Source organism: Lampetra planeri, chromosome 11 (assembly GCF_965212315.1).
Source record: "Lampetra planeri chromosome 11, kcLamPlan1.2.h2, whole genome shotgun sequence".
Classification (NCBI taxonomy): Eukaryota; Metazoa; Chordata; class Hyperoartia; order Petromyzontiformes; family Petromyzontidae; genus Lampetra; species Lampetra planeri.
Window position 1 is genome coordinate 7582299 of NC_136117.1, and position 21427 is coordinate 7603725.

The window sequence follows — 21427 nt, forward strand, 5'->3', positions numbered from 1 at the left end:
ATGAGAATGCAATTATCTTATCAAGTACTGTGGAGATGTCTGCCACAAGCGTTTTCCTCTTTCGTTTGGTTTCGAGCCGTTCGTTCGCTGTCGGTCCCCGCTGTGCCCAGGTGACGCTGACGGTCGCCCACCTGGTGGAGGTGACCAACTCCGAATCTCTGCGCTGCCAAACCGCGGGCCACTCCACCCCGGCCACGATCGCCGGGAATCTTGTGCGCTGCCAGAGTCCGTCTCCCGACCTCCTGCCGTGGAACGGGAAAGGTATCGTTCTTCAAGCCTACGCGACAGTGGCACAAGGCTTTCGAGTGTGCGGGTGGTGGCACAACTGTCCTGCGGCCCCGCGGGTCGAAGGGGGATGGTGGGGTGGCAGAGCCATAAATATTCCGCTCTCTCCCCATCTCTCCCCATTGGGTCCCAAGATAGCGCGGTTGAAATATCTCGGAAAACTTTCCGCTGCGTCGGCAAAATCTCAGAGAAATAAATTAAGAAGGGAAATGTTTATCTTGTCTTGGAAAGAGTTGGCTGGGTGATCCAGCAGTCGGCGGTTATACGATGGCTCGTAAAATGTGGAACTATCCCAAGTGACTCGTATGCAATGCCAGAACTTGTGTGGGTCACGGCAACGGTTGGTATTTGAACCTGGCCTGAGACTTCCCCAAGTCGGTTTGTTTCTCTTTTTCCAACCCGACTTATTAAAATTGTGCCATCTTTGTGCTATCGGCGTCGTGTGATGAGATGGCAAATCATTGATACGTGTCGGGGAGCGTCTGCAGAAGTTTTTTACACAGAATTTCTCCTAACAGCCCTGCAAAAGCGGCCTTTATTCTTTACATAGCAGGTGTCGCACTTCCCTCAACACTCTGCTGTGAGATTGTGGCGTGACATAAAGACCGTATCTACACATAAGAGTTGGAATGCATTCAAGTTAAGTCCGAACCAAATTACACGTGGTGGGTTTTTCATGCATCAACGATGACTTTGCTCGGACGTGAACTTGCACACAACTGGGAAGCAGGGTTAATCACGGTCGGCTAAAACCCAGATTTGAACCCATTATTATCTGTCGTGCTGGCTCCGCACTAACTAATAAGCCACCCAGCCACCCCTAGCTATCCTATTAGAGTATTTGGCTGCTATAAATTTCCACGTGATAAGTTACTTCGTTGAGCCATCATTCGTGGTGAGGTCGCTTCTGAATAAGAGATTTATAGCTCAGTGTGGGCCTTACCTGGTAAAATAAAAAGTTTAGTTTCGTGTATCCTTACATGTTATCTGTTGTGGTGTGTCTTCTTGGTTCTTTCGGTAAAGTCACGTAGAAGGGAAATAACAAAAAATAAAACATAATAAAAGAATTCTCACGACGTTTCGGCCACAACGCAAGCAGCCGTCCTCAGGTGAAGAACAGGTATGTCGGAAAGACAGTGTCTGAATGAACACCACTACGCTTGGCAGCGTATATTTAAGCTGGGTTGGAGGGGGAAGAGCGCCTTGACAAGGTTGTGGTGTGGTTCCATCATTGCCAGCACTGGCAGTCTTTACTTGATATATAACTTGTCAGTATCTAGTTTACTGGACTGGATGGCTTAGGAATCGTATGTCGCACCACTGAGATAGCCTGGCTTGGAATCCAGAAGCCAGCTGTGAACACATCCGGTTCTATAACGTAGTGGGTTAATAGTCGCACCGATGACTGCACAGGTACATTTAAGTGTAGTTTTCCACTTAACTAGGCGAAATAATTAATACAATTATGGTTTCATTGCCATGGGACAAGTATGTCTGTATAGCAGGGTGTGTGGGAAAGTTAGTGTGACTAATGTTGGATAAGAGGTCACCTGAAGTGATCGTTGTAGTACTTGTGAGATTTCCATCCTCGAGAGATGCCTGGCCAGAGTTCGGCATGGACGCTGTCTCCTGGCACAATGCGGGCAGCACAATTGGAATAAAATTGATGAAAGATGGATGGAAACCCCCCCACTAAATTAACTCATAATACAATAAAGCACTTTGAAATTGCTTTCACTTGTTTATTTAGACATGTATACCATATTAAGAAATGTGTACTGGTAAAATGATGACACCACACGTGGTACCCATTTCATTTCTTGGCCCACGGACGATGGGGAAACGAAAGTGGCCGGGTGTGCTTGCTGCTGGCCCCCACCAACTGTGCCAGCCTTATTTGGCACATGGCAATGCAACAGTAATAGTAATATACACTCTCTGTTTATACAGGAAAGCATCATTGAATCTCAAGATCCTTTTTTAGGAGGGTCCTGAATTTGGAATGTTTGGCCATTTCCATTCATAATGAGTGGCATTTTTCGATTTAAAGCTTTCGTGACTGCAGGGATTCATCTTCTTGGTTCTTTCGGTAAAGTCACGTAGAAGGGAAATAATAAAATAATAAAAATAAAACATAATAAAATAATTCTCACGACGTTTTGGCTACGCATTTCACAAGTAGTACTAATCACATACCTGAATTTCCCATAAATATGCTAAATTCCTCTTGATATGCAAATTATTTTGTCAAGGCGCCCTTCCCCCCTTCCAACCCAGCTTAAATATACGCTCCAAGCGTGGTGGTGTTTCATTCAGACGCTGTCTCCCCGACAGACCTGGTCTTCACCTGAGGACGGCTGCTTGCGTTGTGGCCGAAACGTCGTGAGAATGATTTTATTATGTTTTATTTTATTATTTTATTATTTCCATTCTACGTGACTTTACCGAAAGAACCAAGAAGATGAGTGGCATGTGAGAGGAATATCAGAGAGCATGCGCACGTAACAGAGGGTATCGCTGAAAGCTCCACAACGGGGAGATTGAATAGTCCAATGCCGTACTACCATCTCCTTCCGACCTCGCAGACCAAGCCTAGACCACCGAGTATTCCCTGTCACCCATCCAAGTACCAACCAGGCTCAAATCTCTGCTTGGCATTCCAAGCTTTGACGAGATCTGGCACATTCAGGTTGATTTGGTCACAAGCAGTAGCCCGCCACTTTAAACGGAGGACCTCTCTATCTCTTCCCCACTGTGTACAACCGAGCCATGCCAGGTTTTTTCTCTCATTTAAGTACCCCCCCGCCCCCCTGCTCCCTCTACTCCCTTACATAAGTTGTTCTTCCCTCGCCTACCCCTCCCCACATGAAAACACAAATACCCCGCTCGCGGTCCCCACTCGGTGGGGCAACGAGCCCAATCTCCTCCCTCCTCTAAATCCAGGAGCACAGGGTTTTTGGACTTATGTCCCGCGGAGTTTCTGTGCCCCCCCCCTCCTCCTCACCCCCACGTCGCGGCTTGTTGTGCACTTTACTGCGCTCCTACTGACGTATAATGAAAACATTTTTTTAAAAACCCGAGCCGTACTGCTGACTTCGCACACCACAAACAAGCATGACGAGAGTCATTCTCCGAGCCACCTGGCCCTGCTTGGCCCCGAGCCAGATTGAGACGTTTATTGCGAGGCCGGAATTTCACGGTTTGGTTCTGGCTCGGCCCCGGCAAATTGCCAGTGGGAAAAGCCACACCGGCATTGCGAGGTCCCAGTGCTGTTGCGGCTCCTATGTGCCAGTGGAAAGCGAGTAGGAAGTAAACACTGTTGATGGCAATGCCCGTGGTTGTTGGTGCTTGTGGCCGCGCTATGAATCAGGCGACCCGAGTTCGATTCCTGCTCACGGCCAACACCAGTGACGGTTATCTGAACCGGTCATGGGCCTCCCCTAGGTCGACTTGGCCTCAAATGAGTACCTGGTGCGGTGTGTAAGCATCGCCACAGGGGGGATGTAAATGGCCCGGCGTGGTATTGGCCACCCAGCCCCGCTTGTTGGCCTTCCTAGGTGCTCGCTAACAGCACTTGCCCCAACAGTCTGTTACAAGCTATACGGGGGATCTTCGTCTTTGTTTTGTGCGCAGACCACGTGGAGGTGGAGGTTGCCGTGCGGCATGGAGACATCACGTTGGTGACGGCTCGGCTGCTCGTGTTTGACTGCTCGGCCCTGGCGCGGCTCAACCCCCGAGCACCGTAAGTTGGGAGTCCGTGAGCCCAGCCCAGCTGGCCGTAGCCTCCTCACCGCCTCTGCCCCCCCCCCCGCCTCTGAGTGATCGCTCTCGTCAAAATATAACAGTTGGTTCCCTAATTGTGGTTGGTTTTCTCATGAGAGGACAATCGTCTTTGTTTTCGTAAACACCCTGCCCTTCCACTTACTGTACGTCGTGCTTGTATTTATCCGGTGAGATGACAATATGGTGAGAGTTCTCGACTCTTGACGCACAGTTAAGAAATTAAGCCCGCACCTCCGATTGGCACGGTTGACTAAATACCGCGCGAAAGAAATTAATCGTACACATACATACATACAACATGCGTACAACGCACAATCGTTTTCAAATTTGGGCGGGCGCGGTTGCTCCAACCAATCATCCTGTTAGGGGCATAAAACAAAAAACGAGGACCGCTTCATGGGAAATCGCGGTGGGTTGTGTTACGTATGGACTGGCCACCTCCAAGGGAAAGGTGGAATATCCAGAGATGGTGTTCCGGTGGTGATGAGCAACCCACCCCTTTGTTGTTTGTGCAAGGAGACGGACACGCTGACCTTGTTCTTTGTCGGTGTTAGCGGCGTGCGAGTCAGCCGATACTCATTACTCATCGCATATTCCCTGCAGTAACGACTGCCGCTGCAAAGAAGGCAAAGACAATGATCCCCCACGCGTAGCTTTTAATAGACTGTTGGGACAAGTGCTGTTAGCGAGCACCTATGAAGGACGGCACGGCACACGGGGGGGTGGGTGACCAGCACCACGCCCGACCGCCTTTATCTCCCCAGTGGCGATGTTTACACAGGACGATAACTGCTCCACTACCGCAGAGAAGAATCCACTGAAACACAAACGCCTCTACTGCTAGTCACACGGTTGCTTCTTTGGGCTGGGAGATATTTTGACTTTGTCACTTTCATCATCTGCCATGATCCATTCACTGCTGGATGAATATCTCAGCAGGTCGCCACCATCTTTTACGGTCTCAGGGTGCAACAGTCCATCTTGGTCGTGCACACAACCCGATCGCTTTATCTCCACGGTGGACGTACACTCAGCAGAGGTCGCAAACGGGTTTTGATTCCTTACCCGTAACCGTACCCGGCCGCATCAGGGTCGCAAATGGGTACCCGTACCCGGCCGGGTATGGGTACCCGTACGCTACCCGTACCCTACCCGAAATGAGTGACAAACGGTTACTCACCGGTGACTCACGGCCTACCCGTACCCGGCCGCACCAGGGTCGCAAACGGGTACGGGTAGCCGGGTATCGGGTAGGGTATGGGTATCGGGTACCCGGTTGCGACCTCTGACACTCAGCCTGTTCTCCCCATTGGTCGCCGCTGTCATTAGTCTCGACCACAGGCCGTCATCCTGTCCAGCCAGGTGTGCTTTGCCGAAGCCCTTTTCATCGCAATGAATTCGATGTCTTGAACTTGCATATGTCCTTTAGTCCAAGTGTTCCTCTCCCTGAGTTCCATGCGTGCATCTTTTTGCTTGCACTTTTCATCTTTTCCATTTTTATTGTTATCATCCACGTTTCTGACCTTTATGCCCGTAGCAGGTAAAATTCACTGATTGGCTAAGTATAAATAGCTGATTTTAAGAAACAGCAGAATATTTATTTCCAGAAGAAGCTCCCAGCACGCAGAGAGAAACGTAGGGGCATCGTGCCGACCAACAGACGCCCATCTGATCGCCGCTTTCCAGCATGTCCGCAAAACCCTACGCAGTTGTGCACTTTCGTCTTTGGGCACACGTTGCTGGAGAGTGTTCATATTTGTTCACTGTATTTGGACGGATATATAGACTGCTTTCCTCCAATCCAACACCCGCCCCCCCGCCTCCTTCCCACCCACCCGGCACCCGCACACCCTTCCCCCCGGTGACGGTGTGAGGAAGCTGTGGCCTGCCGTACCCGCTCACAAACTGCGTACTTTCCTTGGCGCGGCGATGATGAGTTCATGGAAATTTGTCCTGGAGCACTCGGCCGCTGTCTGGGCTTGTACGGGAAGAATGCGCGTGTGTGCACGCGTTGTGTGCCGAGCTCTCACTGCCCCAGAGACCCACACCCAACGGAGCCCAAGGGGCCGCTGACTGCCAGACGCCATGGAACATTGGTGACCAGAATTTATTAGCAGATTATTACAAAAAAGTGTTTTTAATCATCACGGTTGCGGAGGGAGTCCTGTGCCCAAAATTCTCAAACGACCAGCAACAAAAGGCGGCATTGAGAGGCGTCAATAGGTTCTAATTGGTACGCTTATTTTGACTTGAGCGAGGTTACATGGACTTGGGAAAACTGACTGCGGGAGAGAATTCTAAATTGGCGCGGTGTGAGGGGACACAGTGGAAAGAGAAGCGTTTTTAGGGGGACGAGATTGAGGATGCGCTCATCCAATACACGCACGTGGGAGCGCCTGATTGGCTTGGGTTTCTGTTCAGACGTTGGAAAAACGTAGCGTAAATACTGCCAACCAAATTAATTTCTCATATTTTCCTATAGTAATAGCCAGCATGGTAGTGAAATTATATGGAGCATGTCATTGTATACAGTGCTACGGGTGCTGGCTGGATGCCTATACTGGACATGAATGTCTAATTTGAATACCATTTGAACCCTACGTTTATGTTATTTAGGTCACTACCCCTTGATTATCAATTGTATGGGAACGATTTTGATGAGTAGAATGGATAAGGTTTTTCATAAATGTTTATTTTATGAAATCAAGATTATTTGCAATTCCTTGTGATGAGTAATTTTATGGTCAATTAAGCAACTGTAAATTAAAGTAAAGTAGTTTTTTTTAGATGCGGTGGTTAGAGCGCGTGAATTTTGGGCTGCGTGTTTTCTCTGCACGTTCACGCTGTTCGCGTTCTGAGCTGCCGATTGAGAGACATTTCAGTTCCTCCTTGAATCTTGACTCAAAGCTTTCGTGACTGCAGGAATTCATATTCTTTTGGTCTTTCGGTAAAGTCACGTGCATAGGTTCAAAGAAAATAACAGGCAGGACAGTAAGTTGACCCAAAGAATATTTCTCCTTGAACTCGAACAAATGCGCGGCGGACGTGTTTTTGATGCGACGACAGCTTTACCGCTTGTCCGGTGGCCAGATGGAGAACCAGCCCGTAAAAGTTGAGACTGGTTTGTGAATCGGGCGGTGAGCATGTGCAACTGGTGGTCCTGAGCCAGTGGAGGGAAATTCCCAGTCGCATGGCACGGAACCGGGCAGCGGTGGCACGCACGCCTGTAATCCAGCGCTGTGGAGACGAGCGAGGGTTTGTGGGTCACACAAATGTTGTGAAACTCCATTCCCGTGGGCGTCGGAGAGGCGCGCCATACCCTGGCTCGCCACGCGAAGGCAGGACAGTAAGTTGACTAATCGCCATCTGTTTTCCATCTGTGGGTTTTCTCCGGTTTCTTCCCACATGTACAATCATTTATTAATTAGCTGAAAACATCTTAAAGAAAAACCCAATGCAGGACCCTCCTGACAATCGAGTCCCGTGATTCAGTGTGGCTTTTTATTATAAATAAATAAAGCAAGGGACCAAGCTCATGAAGATAAACTTCTGGATGTTCTTACTCAACCATCCCTGGAAGATTATGTGATAGGTTTGACCCCGCACTGTGATTTTTAATCTTAATTTTGGAGCTTTCGTGACTGCAGGAATTATTCTTTGGTTCTTTCGGTAAAGTCACGTATAAAGATAAAATAATAAATTAAATAATAGCATACGACGTTTCGATCGCAACACAAGCAATCATCATCAGGTATAATGAAATAGCGACATAAAATCTAACCAGAAAACTATAGACAGACATATAAGCAGACAGATATCACCAAGATACATAGAGCGAGCAACACAGGTACAGAGATTGTGATTTTTAAGTCACAATCTCACAATTGGGAGAAGCCATCACCACCGGAACACAGCAGGGCAGTGAGCCGGCACTGCCGAGGTCTGTGGATGCACTGGGTTCTCAAGTGCAGCAAGTTGAAGGTCTTAACCCAATCCGTGATCGCTGCACCAACAAACCCCTGTCACATTGAATAGAACATTTTTTTTGTTTAAGTTGGTCAAATTACATGTTTGGGAAATTATTAAATGTCACTTTTTTACTTTCGTGCGATGAACATTTCACTGTGGCAGTGTGTGGGAAAGTGGACTGCCTCGCGTGTGGATACTAAAAAGGTGACTTGAAGGGATCTGTGAAGCGGCTATCGGCTCTCGCCTTTGACGGGGGCATTCTGTAACATGTGGTGCGCACGACTGTGAGAATCCGATGGTTACTTTGTCTTGAGACATGACACCAATGGCGCTATTTTTCATTTAAATGTGAATAGAATAAAACAAAATTGCTAGTGTCATGGGACCTTCTTTGCCAGTACCAAAACATACTAATAGGGTTTTCCCCTTTTTTCTGGCAACAAAACTGACACCTTTTGCCAGTTTTGTTGCCAGAAAAAAGGGGAAAAACCCTATTAGTATATGTTGGTACTGGCAAAGGAGGTCCCATAATGTAGCTGCTCACCCCGAGCTCTCATTACTCTGGTAGTGCGTTGTCTTTGAACTGTGCGCCTTTTGGCCTCATCTGGTCGAACACCATATGAGACTAGGCTCTAAAGAAAGCCGTCTCTGGTGTGGACCAATCGGTTTAAAAGACAAAACATAATTTATCAGAGTATTGTTTTTTGTTTGCATTTGACTGCAAGTATTGTGGTTAACGTAAGCATGATTCCTTGCAAAAGGTGTCAGTTTTGTTGCCAGAAAAAAGGGGAAAAACCCTATTAGTAAACATTGCTAGTGGTTCTGTTCGTGGAATAAAATGATTTTGTTTTCATTTCTTGGTTATGGTCAGAGCTTGAACACTGGGGTTCAATACCTGGGCCCTTCCATGAAAGTATCATTTGCAGGAGCACTGTGCTGTGCACACTGTGTTTGTGTCCCACTCTATGCTTTGTGGCCCTGGAACCAAGATTTTCGTTCGAGTAACCCCGCAGAGACTGATGAGCGGGGATCGCTGTGTCCTTGTGCAGTTGTGCTGCATGCTCTGGGAGCCCCTGGCCATGCAACTGGTGCGTGGAGGAACAGACGTGCACCAGCGGAGCTTGCAGCCAAGGAGATATGATTGGCAATGTAAGCATGCAACCCACTTAATATTTAGTGCGTATCATTAAGGACGTCTGTATTTTGCTTTATTTTTTTTAAATCTGTTTAACCTTTTACAATCTCTTTTTTTTTTATCTACCACCACTTTTAAAACTCAATTCTACCTTTTGATCTGTTATATCTATATTTTTTTATCTCCAGTGTGTGCTACTTTTGTTTTTTCTTATTAAACTTTCTCTCTTTTCTAAAAAAAAAAAACCTATGTGGGGTTGATAATTGGTTCTTTACCCTTCTATCTGGCAACAAAACTGACACCTTTTTACAAGGAGTCATATTTGCATAGACGCAATACCTGCAGTCATAATACAAATAAAAGACATAACTCTGATAATATATGCACTGTCCTTGAAGTTGATTGGTCCACACCCGAGACAGCTTTTCTTAGAGCCTAGTCTCACATGGGTTGGACCAGATGACGCCAAAAGGCGCACTTGCCAGATAGAAGGGTAAAAAACCAATTATCATATTTTTACTGGCAAATGAGGTTCCCATAGTGTAGTCTATGTGGGGTTATCGCTCAGACTACCACCCTTGCCTCGGTCCTTCAGCCAGTGGCTTGAAGGTGCAGCATCAATTCTGTAACGCTTGCGATGTTCAGAAAGTTTCTCATTTTGCTCGACCACACAGACCATCGTCTGATGCAATGATTGATTGAAGGCTTGCAGGCAGGAGATCACCAGACAAATCCAGGTGTTACAGGCAATGCCTGCTGCAGTGGTTGTTTGTATTTGATGACAGCCCCATAGCATGACCTTGTTTAAAGGAGGTGGGGGTGGCGGGGGATATAAAAACTTAAGATTGTGGGAGGACACGACACTGTTAATGTAAACAAACTTTGAACAAATGCTAAACGCTAAACAGAGTGAGTAACGATGCAATTTCCCCTTTGCCTGTCGTGCATTCTGCGCTCAGCTCTCCCCGCCTATGTAAATACTGTATTGTACCAACATATTTGACCTGACCCGAAGCTTTTAGAAATGGGGGTAGCTGAACTTTTGGCAGAGGGGGGGCTCAGTCTTCTCAGCCCCCCCACCCCGCTACAGGACCGAATGATGATGATGACGCACCAAGTATTGTATTTGTGTTTGCCATGCCATGTGGAGCGTAACTGCAGTGGCTGGTTAGATGTGGTGGGTTGCTGTGTCGCGCGGTGTCCTTTGTCATGAGCTGGGAAGCGTGCCAGCATCCCCCTCTGTGAGTCACGCATCACCTGCCCGTGCATTATGAGATTATCATGCGGTGGCATGAGACTGTAGCAGGACAAAAGTCTCTCTCCTGTTCTAGCCAGAAGCTGGGATGGCACCAAATTGCGCAGAGCAATGAAACATAATCCTGAGAAAACAAATTAAAAATAGAAATGATAGAAAAAAATATTATTAGGTTTCTGCAAAACCAGAAAATCCAGTTTTTGGAAACTGGGATTCGTTTCAGATCAAAGTTATTATGACAACATCCATCTCTACGCACTTGTGGTTAGAACCACATGCGGGTTCTTCTGTACTCTGGAAGTCATCTGAAATGTACACATTCATCCATTGAGCAATGAAAAAACCCCATTAACGACTGCATTTCTGTATGTCCCTTTACTGTTGCGTAACCAGCAGCGTGAGAGCAGTGATTCTGATCTGGACATGAAAGGCCCGCAAGCCTGCCCTCGCCTCGAGGCGCTGGTGAAGCCTTCCCTGGTCCTGGCGGGGCGGCCGTGGAAGCTCTCTCTCCTCGCCAAGCGACTGGGCCTCCTCAAGGTAGCGATGGCCAGGACAGTCTAGTGGTTTCTGAAAAGGGCTGTCCATTGGTGCCCTGAAGCTTTCGTGAAAATCATTTTATTCCGGGTTTTTAAATGTGTTGTGGCCACATCGATCAATCCGTCAATCTTTACGTGTCAATATTGCCCTCAATAAAATAGCATCGGTGCACATTACAACAGAACAGGAACCGCACAGGAGTATAGAACAACAGCAATGAACAAACTCGTCACGACCTCCAGCGGCTACATGATATGGGGGAAAAGGTGGAGTCAGCTGAGTAGTGGGTGGGGCCAGCTCAGTAGTGGTGGGGCTAGCTGCGTAGTGGGCGGGGCTAGCAGAGTAGTGGGCAGGGCTAGTAGAGTAGTGGGCGGGGCTAACCGAGTAGTGGGCGGGGCCAGTGGAGTAGTGGGCGGGGCTAACATAGTAGTGGGCGGGGCCAGTGGAGTCGTGTGTTGGGGCTAGCAAAGTAGTTTGCGGGGCTAGCTAAATAGTGCGTGGGGTTGAAACGGGGAGTAGGTGCAGCCTATCAGCACTAGGCAGTGCCAGTTTCAGCAAAGATTAAGCCATTCACTGTGGGCATGAGTAGGGATTGAGTGGGTGTGGCGGTATGTAAATGTGTCTCGGTTATTTTTGATTTGCAGGTTTTATTTGAAGGGTTAATGCGACCCTCTGCAGCCACTAAAGATACAACAGTCACCACACTGTAAAACATTTAAAGTCAAATCGCTGATACAATAAGATGCCTGTAATCCACGCGTCTCTTGTTGGCCAATCCTATGCAAATCTACTGCATTTGTTTTTGTGTCGTGTATTCTTGAGCACTGTTCAAGAGCTTGATGGTCTGCCTGCAGTATGACGAGTACTCCATATAGGGCAAACAATGGCCACAATCTACTGCATAGGTCCATGTCTGTTGTGCCATCTCGGTCTCCGACGTGTATACAGGTTATATTGCTCGGCGGTATATCCGACATTTCTCTCGATGAGCTGAACTTCATATCCCGAAGAAGCTCCCAGCCTTGTGCAGTGAAAACGTCCAGACACCGTGCTGAATAGCACGTGGTACAACCCGACCAAAACACGCCGTGAGAGCTAATTAATACGATCGCCATTTACTGCCGCTTGTGTTTTACTGCCGCTTGTGTCTGCCCGCAGGCGGCGACCTACGAGTGTGCCGTAGCCACCGACCTGGGAGTCGTCGTTTCGCCGGCCTTGGTGGAGAATGTGGAAAAGGACACGTGGGCTTTGAGCTGCTCGGGAACGGTGAGGCCTGGCCGGAGAGCCGGCGACAGACTTTCACCGGCATGCGCACGCCCAAGCCCGCTGTTCGGTCGGAGAGGTCGGCCCCATCCATCAGCGCCTGGACGCGGTCTCTGCGCACCGATTCTCCCCCTCGCCCTGCATCGTTGTCCAGCTGCCTCACCGCAGGACGAAGCATTTGTCTTCCAGTTCTCTAACTCGCACAGCTTGGCCCTCCTGGAGCTCGCTCCTTCCATCTGTCTTTCCATCTGTCTGTAGCCGTACTCGATTGAGGAGGCTCGTCAACCCTCGCCACCATTTTCGCGAGAGTCTGCTCTCCCGATGGTTGCTTGAGGTTACAAAGTCTAGGGCTTCTGCTTAGCAACTGCAATAAAAAAAAAATGTGAGAACCTGGCGGGCAATGTGCTCTCGCCGCTGGGTCAATTTGCGCGGTGTCAATAGGCCGTCCCCAACAGCTGCCCTGGTGATTTCTGTAGAGAATTACGAAAGAGTGACGGCGCCATAAATTAAAACGGCCCCGTAGAATTATCGGTCGGAAGGCATGTTAATTGTGTTCTTGTACCATGGCACGAGTCCCATTGTTTAATTTTCAGAAATACGTGTACATTATTTTCCTCGTGTAAATCAATTTTGTTAGCCTCGTGATTTTCCCAAGAGAGAGTCTCACATGTGGCTTACCAAGTTAAACACAGGGAAACCAGTGTCATCATCCGTGAGCAGTTTGTGCTTCTGATGAAAGCGCCGAGAATGCACCAAATATCATCAGACCTTCGAAGGTAAGCAAGTTTGAGCCCTGGATAGTGCGTGGAAGGGGGGTGACCTCCATGTGCAAAAGACAGGTTCGGTAGGCGTTTTGGGCAGTAGAGGGCAGTGCGACAAAATCGATTGTTCTGCACTTCCGGTCACCTTCAACAGCCCACGCTGAGCAGCGTGGTGAAGTATGGTCATGTATCCCTCAAGACGTGGAGAGGCCCTCGGTCAGCGGTGTACTGACAAAACGGGCCGTACATGTACGCAAGAAATTGGCATCGGGGTTATAATGGACTTTGATTCAATCAAGCCATATCCATTTATTCAACCTTTAAAGAGTATTGCAATAATGCACCTATTTGCAGCACTCTTCATTGCTCCCCCAGCAAACATGGTTCTGCTAATTTCCCAGCACATCAAAGTCTCATGTAGGAAAAACTTTCTGGAATATAAGTTGCACTGGACCCCGGACCTGATGCGGTTTACTTGAAAAATTCATTGAAGACAAGGCAAACACTGAAATGCATTCACGCTCTGGGGGCAACCATGATATATCTTGGCATCAGGATGTTTGGGAGGGGGGGGGTAAAATCATAAATCGCAAGGCTGTGCAAGCTTCCCACACTATTTGCAAACTCTGTAAAATAACGTGAAAAATACAAACACAATGGTCCCGCCAAGCCAAGACGAAGAGCTGTGCGTAAATCTAGCACAGATGTGCGCGCGTACGTGCTTGTGGGCGCATGCTTGTGGGTGCCCTGAGGACACGACGAGGCGAGGACGGGGAATCATTCCTCTATCTGTGTCCCTCGAGAGAAGACCCATGCGTCTTCTGACAAACGTACACTGTGCTGGTTGGCCACACGGCCAAATACTGCTGATGCTAGAACAAAAGCCGTTGCTTCATCAGCAGCGGCTTTTGGGGGTTGTTCACGCACCAAATTGCATCTCGGCGTGCTCGCTCACTCCCAGGCTCTTCTGAACTGATCGAATGCGTCCTGCAGCGGGAAATCACGTTGCACAACTAACTGCTAAGGATAATGGCGTTAAAACAATCAAATCAATAATTCGGGCAATGCTCTTTGCTCAGCCAGGTGAGGACTGATTGAGATGTACTGCCTCTCTTGTCAGCGGGACATCAGGCTCACTAGTCACGTAGGTTTGATCCGTTGTGCATTCGATGTGAGTTTTAAACATGCAAAATTGTACCTAGAAACATCACTTCGATGCCTATCCTACTAAGAGTACCATCACGGGACATCATTTTGATGTCTTGTGATGTTGCTTTTGCTTAAAAAGAACATTTGAATCATCATCATCATTTGAATCTTTACGTTAATTTAAAATTTTTACTAATGGAACTTTCTGTAACAAAAAATATATTTAAGTGATTAATATTTAAAATTACCAAAGTGATTCAATTCGGTGCACAAACGGTGAACGCTCTTAACATGTAATATGTTTAAGTCTGAAAATACTAAAATACGGAATAGAATCTGAAAATCTCATTTCCAAAACACCACAATCGGAAACTAATCCCGAATTTGAATGTGTGCATGCCTGTATTGCTAATGCTTTTGCGTGGACTTATGCCAAGACAATCTGCCTTTCAGTTCGACTATGGCAGTGATTCCGAGGAGCTGGAGGCACCCATCTCTGTGCGGTGGTCAAGCGACCCGCAGAAGTCCATCGATGCCCTCGCCAACCGTAAGCATGGCGCTTGCGATTAAGTAAACTTAGTAAAGCTACACGTGCCAGATTCACGTGATGCTGAATGTTTAATTTAATCCATTGTTTGTCGATAAGATACTAATGTCTCCATCACTAGCCTTTTGGTAACACATCAAGGGGTGAGTTTTTGGTTGTCTTGTCAAGTTGTGATTCTGCCCACGAATGTGTTTTGTTTCTGCTTGTGTTGTGGTTATTGCACACATGATGCCTTGTATAAAGGTGTCAGTTTTTGTACCAGTTGAAAGGGTAAAAATCTATCACTGTGTTTGTTTCTGTTGCGATCAATCATTGGGGGGGGGAGGGGGGTGCACGTATCCTGTTTACAGCCCTGAGCCAGTGATGTAAATTCTACATTCCAGTCGTGAGAATGAGTCTGTCCATAGGGGAACAACAACCATTGTTGAGTTCCCACAAAAGTGGCACTTGTTCTATTTTCCCGGAAATATGATGCGCCGAGTCAATCCCCGAGAGGGATTTGAACTCGAAGATTTCCGATTGTGAGCACTGTGCTCGCTCTAACCACTGCCACCACCCAACTGGTCAAATCTAACCCAAGCAGATGAAGGAAATAAAAATATACTGGCTGCATAATCCGAAATGAAGAGGGGTAAAAGGAATCATCGCGCAGTGACTAAACCTCCTCTTTCTCTCTCTCTCTTCTCACAAACTGTTCCCTGCCATTCGCCTGGCCCCGTAGTGACGCTGTACAAGTGCGGGGTTGGCAGGAGCGACTGCAGCCTGTGCCAGGCGGTGGCGCAGGAGCGTGCGTGCGTGTGGTGCGGGGAGCCGGCCGCCTGCACCTTCAAGGATGACTGCGGCTCTCCCTCGCAGGATGTGTGCCCGGCCCCCACCATCACACGCGTGAGGCCCCCCTCCCCACCCCCCACCTCCACCACTCCTGCGGCCTCCAGCTCCGCATCCGTAGCCACCTCTACCTGCATGATATGACACCACTAAGTGGCTGTGAAGTCACCACGGCGCCTGTGCCATGCTAGGTGCACTTTGAGTCCACGTGAAGTGTCGAAGGCCCGCGGGCAGTAGATTTTAATAAAAATCTTAACATTTTAAGGATCTCAAACAAAAAAAAAAACTCGCGTCACAGATCCGCTCCACACATTCAGGACACGCTGCACTATTTACCACGAGCAAACGGTGATTGCTTGCGCTTTTTGCACAGCAGCTTGATGACCCTCTCCGATCGCGCGTTGGGTTTGTTACCCTGGACCCAGGTGGAGCCAACCTCGGGCCCACGGGAAGGAGGGACGCGGGTGACCATCTCCGGGGTCAACCTGGGAAAGGACGTCTCCGACGTGGAGGCTGTGAGCGTCGGTGGCGCTGCCTGCACCATCCTGCCCCAGCTCTACCAGGTGTCCGTCAGGTAAAGGCGCCGCTGTCGCCTAATCCACCCCGCCAGCTGCCTGAGATTTGCAACCGTGTTGGTATTCAACCGACAAAGCCTCATTGATTCTCAATAGACTTCTTTTCTCTCAACGAGAGCGATGTTCGGCCAATTCGTTTTTAATTAGCGTTTTTAATTATTGGTTTTAATGAGATTTATCCTTTAATTATGAAGCTTGGTGTCAATGCATGCCGCGCTGTGCTTGATGGCCTTACAATTATGAGGTGGCATTCTGATGAAAGCCACTGGTGGCACAGTGTGTGTCAAATCTTGTCATGCAGCCAAATATTGACACTCGTTAACTATATTAACTGAAGCATTTAATTTATTCATTTGACTCCATTACTGTCGGTTAACATACTTGCTTAATGTACACAGGTCAACATGTAAATTGTCAAACCATATACTTTGATAATTTTGCAAAAATAAAGTGGCAATATGAAATGTGTTTCAACCGAAAGACATCGCTGCGGATTAATCAAACCTCATTAATAAATTACGGGAAATCGCACTGCAGCACACGTTCGGCCAAATGTTTCCGCGGGTGAAATGTTACGAGGCTTCTCCTGTGCACTGCGTGTTCACTGCGAGAGAGACCTCACTCTTGTGTACCGTGGGGTTGTTGTGCAGGATCGTGTGCGAGACAGGCCCTCTGCCGGACTTGGGGCCCGTTGACGTTGGGGTGACGGTGAAGGGCAAGGAGGCCGCGTCACTCCCACAGGCCTTCACGTATACGGTGCGCACCGTGGCCTGTCTGTCCATCTGTCCGTCCGCTCATCTGTATGTATGTACGTTGATATTCTTTCGCGCCGTACATAGCTAACCTTGCCAATCGGAGGTGCGGGGGAAGGACAACGCACACCAAACACAAAAAGCAGTTTTAAAGAAATTATTTTCTAGATTTAAAAATGCATAGCTCCTGATATCGGAAGGAAGAGCGTTCCAGATGGCCGCAGAAGCGCATCTGAAAGCACACGGTGCAGTGAACATCTTTGTTCGATGGCCAGCCGAAAGCCTCTGCGAGGATGAAAGGTGTGTGGTGTCTGCCTATATAATTGTTTGTGAGTCTCTCCATTTGACTGGCCGGCTATACCGGCCAGAACAGCTACTCGTCTGTTCATGTGCACGTCTAGCCATCCATCTGTTCGTGTGTGTCTTGTCTGTCTATTATCCTGTCGGTCTCGCTGGCTGCCTGTATGTGAGCATACTAACAGTAACAAAAAGTGTATCATTTGTGTGACGTTTGTACCTGATGGGATTTAATTAGTCACCCATTCCCTCAAAAGGCAATGACAGGGCAGTGCAGTCAGTAGAACTGTGGACTCACAATCCTAAGATTATTAATTCAAATTCTGGCAATGTTCAACTTAGCCAATCATCCCTCTGTGGCCGATAATTAATGTAAGAACCAGTCTGTGACGGAAGCTTGCATTGGTAGCATTAAGCATAGATGGCTTCCTACCATCGCGTTTATACCACTAGCTCACAACTGGCCACAGATGGGGCCCTGCCAAACGCTGAAAAAGGAGCGTGGGGACGCCGAATTGTTTCCTTTTTGTTATCGCCGAGTGTTTATTTTATTTGCGCGCTCGTTGAATTTCCTTTGCGTATTTTCAGGACCCACAGCTGAGCGAAATGAGCCCTGCATGGGGCCCCGTGTCTGGAGGAACGAGAGTCACCATTCATGGGCAGCACTTGGACACCGGCCACGAAGTCGATGTGTTTCTGGGAACCACTCCCTGCAGGTGATGGCAAGAATCGTCAGATAGACGTCACCCCCGGTGACATATGTTACTCCGGTGGCAGTTTGGCCTGGATCCATCGACTCTCAGCTTAGCACCAGGATGTGTCTTGTCTCAAGTACCCAGGATTCCTCATTACTGGATTGGCTGGTCATTCAGAGGGCTTTTACTATGTTCAAACACTCTGGAATCGGAATTTTTTTTTATCATGGAGAAATGCGATGAGCTATGAAACTGTTTTTGCAGATGTCCAGAGTGCTGAGCCAGCGCCGTTTAAATGCCTGTTCTCAAGTATCAAAAAATTGTTACTTTCAATCCGCTCAACAAATTTTGCGTAAAAGGGGTTTATTCCAGCACTGAGAATTCAGGGCCATGTTAAAGTAGTGTCCCGAGTGTTGATAAAGTCGTAATTGAAGTTACTTCAGAAAGAGTTGTATGACTTCATTTGCAGGGTCGTTCCCCGACACATGTTGGTACACTGCTCACTGTGACCGTTATTGAGTATAATTTTTTTGAACCTCATTAAATGGCTCCAAATAACACAACCGGAATACAATTGTAAACAATAGGAATCAATGCCTGTTACTTTTCCAGTCCGATTGGGAAAAAATGTTTGGTTGCACGTGTTTTGTGCCGAGAGGAGTGGTGGCGCAGTGGTTGGCGTACTGCGGTACGAACCCAGTGACCTGAGTTTGATTCCCACTCATAGCCAACATCGGTGACGAGTACAGTATCTGAACTATACTCTTAGTTCTTTCGGTAAAGTCACGTAGGTAAAAAATGAAATAAAAATTAATACAAATAAAATAATAAAAAATCATGACGTTTCGGAGGCAACACAAGTCTCCGTCATCAGGTGGGACCGTCACAGCCAGATTTGCTGTATCAAGCTTCAAATCTAGAAGTATCTTAACTGGTCGTGGGCCTCGCCTCGGTCGAATAAGCCATAAAAAAAGTGCCTGGTGCGGTCTGGAAAAAATCGGCACTGAGTAGACAAATGCGGCCGAGCGTGGAGCTGGCCACACAAACCCCTCGTGTGCCGTGTTGACCTTCTTAGGTGCTCGCTAACAGCACTTGCCCCGACAATCTGTTAAAGGCTATACGGGGGATATTTGTCTTTTTGTGCACACGTCTGTGCGCGTGCAAACGTGCGCATGATTGCATGCACGTGTGGATTTGTATCCTCTGGGACACGAGCTCAACTTCTTACAAATTTCCCGCTCAACACCTGCACCAGTGTAGCCTGCCCATCCCCCTGGGTTCTGTAACTACGTTGAGGCCACAGTTTTTAACATCAGGAAATGTGGACGAGGCTTGCGCACTCTTTTCAATGGGAAATGTGCGCAAGTGTTCCTCCCCCCCCACCCCCCACCCACCAAGGAACAAATAGTATTTTATTTTCAAACATAAAGTACATTTTGCAGATTTAGAGTTCAACGTTTTTTTTGACACCTCACTAGAAGCATCGTGGAATGGCGAGAGCAGGGGGGGGCGGGTGGTGGTGGTTTAGCTGTGGGGGTGTGTGGAGAGGCGGCGGGGGGGGGGTGCATTGTTAAAATTCCAGAACATGCTGCGGGGAAACGTGCAACACAGATTCGGAGACGAGGCTTCCAGTTCCAGCCCTGCCTCGACTCATCCGTCGGACGTAGCTAGGGGAGCTTTAGGGAGTGGGGGAGCGTGGGGGATTGTGGGAGGGGTCAGGCAGCAGGATGCTGAAGCGAATGTGAAACACATGTTGGGGAGGAGAGAGCGCCCGGAGGAAAGTTGCTCTTGAGAGCTCAACCCGAACGCCACATGCGTAGACGGGCAGGGAGCGGGGGGGGGCAGGGGGTAGTGAGCACTTTCTAGAGGCAACCAGCGAGGTAACTGGGTGTCTGGAACCGCCAGAGATGATGATGCCGAGATGCCTTTTTAAGAGTAAAAATACTCAGAAACGTGAATTCGCAAACGGAAGTAAGGGACAATCGTTGGAACAATGATGGATCGGTCCCCTCCTCCCCCACCTTGCCGAGCGCTCCGAGTGACATCATCGGCCATGCTGCGCTCACCTCGTGTGCGGTGCTGTCAGAGCATCGATTTTAGACCACCACCAACTCAAAAAGCTAAAGTTGTGGCCAGTAGAATTTGTGATGGCTGCGGGACAACGGGGGACGGTTGTATGCTGGGTTTTATTCCTCTCGGGAATCGTCGGTGCAATAATAGCCATCGTTGCCTCCTGCTGCTGCCTTGTGCCGCTGCAAGGCGGGGGGGGGGACTCTGTGTGGGACTAACCCTCCCTGATCGCTGAGAACTTTTTTAGCGCGATTGGTTTTCGAGTGCAGTTGTTTCTGTACCAATTGGATCCCACGCTGAGGCGCAATTGAGTGTGGTGTATTTTGCTGTTATATTGCGTTTTGGAGGTGTAGAGTCGGGGACGAACTCTCATATTTAATTTTTTTCAGTTTCATTATCACGTGATGTGCTTTGTATATTATGGGCGAATTAATTGGTTTAGGTATAAAATTAGTACATCATTGATACAATGAACATAATTACATGATGAGGACACCTTTGACCAACTCAATTATCAGTTTAGTTGGTGAGCAGACGGATAACAACAAACGTTTAATTCAGTCTCTTTATTTATTTAACCAGGCGAAAATCCACTGGGATTCGTTATCATGTTGGCAAGGGACTGGTTGTAGGCCACTTATATTTAGAAAACATTTTGAATATTTGCAACAACGGTGTGTTGTTTAGCTTTTTTGAATCTGCGACTGGATCGTTGCAAGGGGCATGGTAATGGTTCCTCACCCGCCACTGCGATGCCACGAATTGTCACAATCCCAGGCCGTCGTTCAAGTCAAGAGTTGAATATATTTGTCTGATTTTTATTTGTTTGTAATGGTTGTGTGAAGTCTGTACATTCTCGTTTCCTCCACATACCGATCATTCTAAATGCAACTTGAGCATTTAAATCCCCTTCTGATTTGCACTCATGCTAAATGACTGGTTCTTGGGGACACGGTTTGAGAGATGTTTGTTGTCCGTAAAAAAAATATTTGAATTGATGCATCATTACGTTCCCGATAATTATACCAACACAAAAATATCCTTCTCTTGCTTTTGACGTTGCACCTTCTCGAGCATCCACTTCAAAGGAGATGGCACACTTTGGGAAATTCCCCATGGAAATTGATTCAGTGGTCAACTTTATAGAGAACTGGCTTTTTTTTTTACCCCTCACAACTCGTGATGTGGCCGTGAACGATGTGAGATTTACCACGGCGTGAGTAAAAATTCGCGAAATCTCTGCCATTTATGACGCGCTCGCACACGTGATAACCCAACCGCTGGCCCCTTACCCCCGCGTGGACTGTGCGTTCCCGTCTGTTGCAGGCTGGAGAGGTGGCAGGGCGGGCAGCTCGTGTGCGTGACGGGCGCAGCCCCGGATCCGGGTCGGGTTATGGTGCGCGTTGAGTTTGGTCCCATGGCGGAGAGGACGCTGCTGGAGCCGTTTCAGTACTGGCCGAATCCCGTCATCGTGTCCTTGTCTCCACTGGAGAGCTTCTACAGGTCCTGGCATAGAACGCCCGCCG

The 21427-nt window shown here is 48.1% G+C and overlaps 1 protein-coding gene across 2 annotated transcripts in view; it reads left to right on the forward strand.

The window, feature by feature from the left end:
• The window catches only part of LOC144721253 (plexin-B1-like), a 126831-nt gene that overhangs the window by 78619 nt on the left and 26785 nt on the right, over positions 1-21427 (forward strand). The window contains exons 7-17 of one of the 2 annotated variants that reach the window (XM_078598734.1): positions 111-261; positions 3919-4027; positions 9087-9186; positions 10821-10964; positions 12123-12230; positions 14591-14684; positions 15406-15569; positions 15938-16086; positions 16738-16843; positions 17725-17852; positions 21228-21404. In XM_078598734.1, the coding sequence (XP_078454860.1) occupies positions 111-261; positions 3919-4027; positions 9087-9186; positions 10821-10964; positions 12123-12230; positions 14591-14684; positions 15406-15569; positions 15938-16086; positions 16738-16843; positions 17725-17852; positions 21228-21404 (1430 nt within the window). The remainder of the gene's footprint in view (positions 1-110; positions 262-3918; positions 4028-9086; positions 9187-10820; positions 10965-12122; positions 12231-14590; positions 14685-15405; positions 15570-15937; positions 16087-16737; positions 16844-17724; positions 17853-21227; positions 21405-21427) is intronic. The other variant, XM_078598735.1, reaches the window with a different exon arrangement.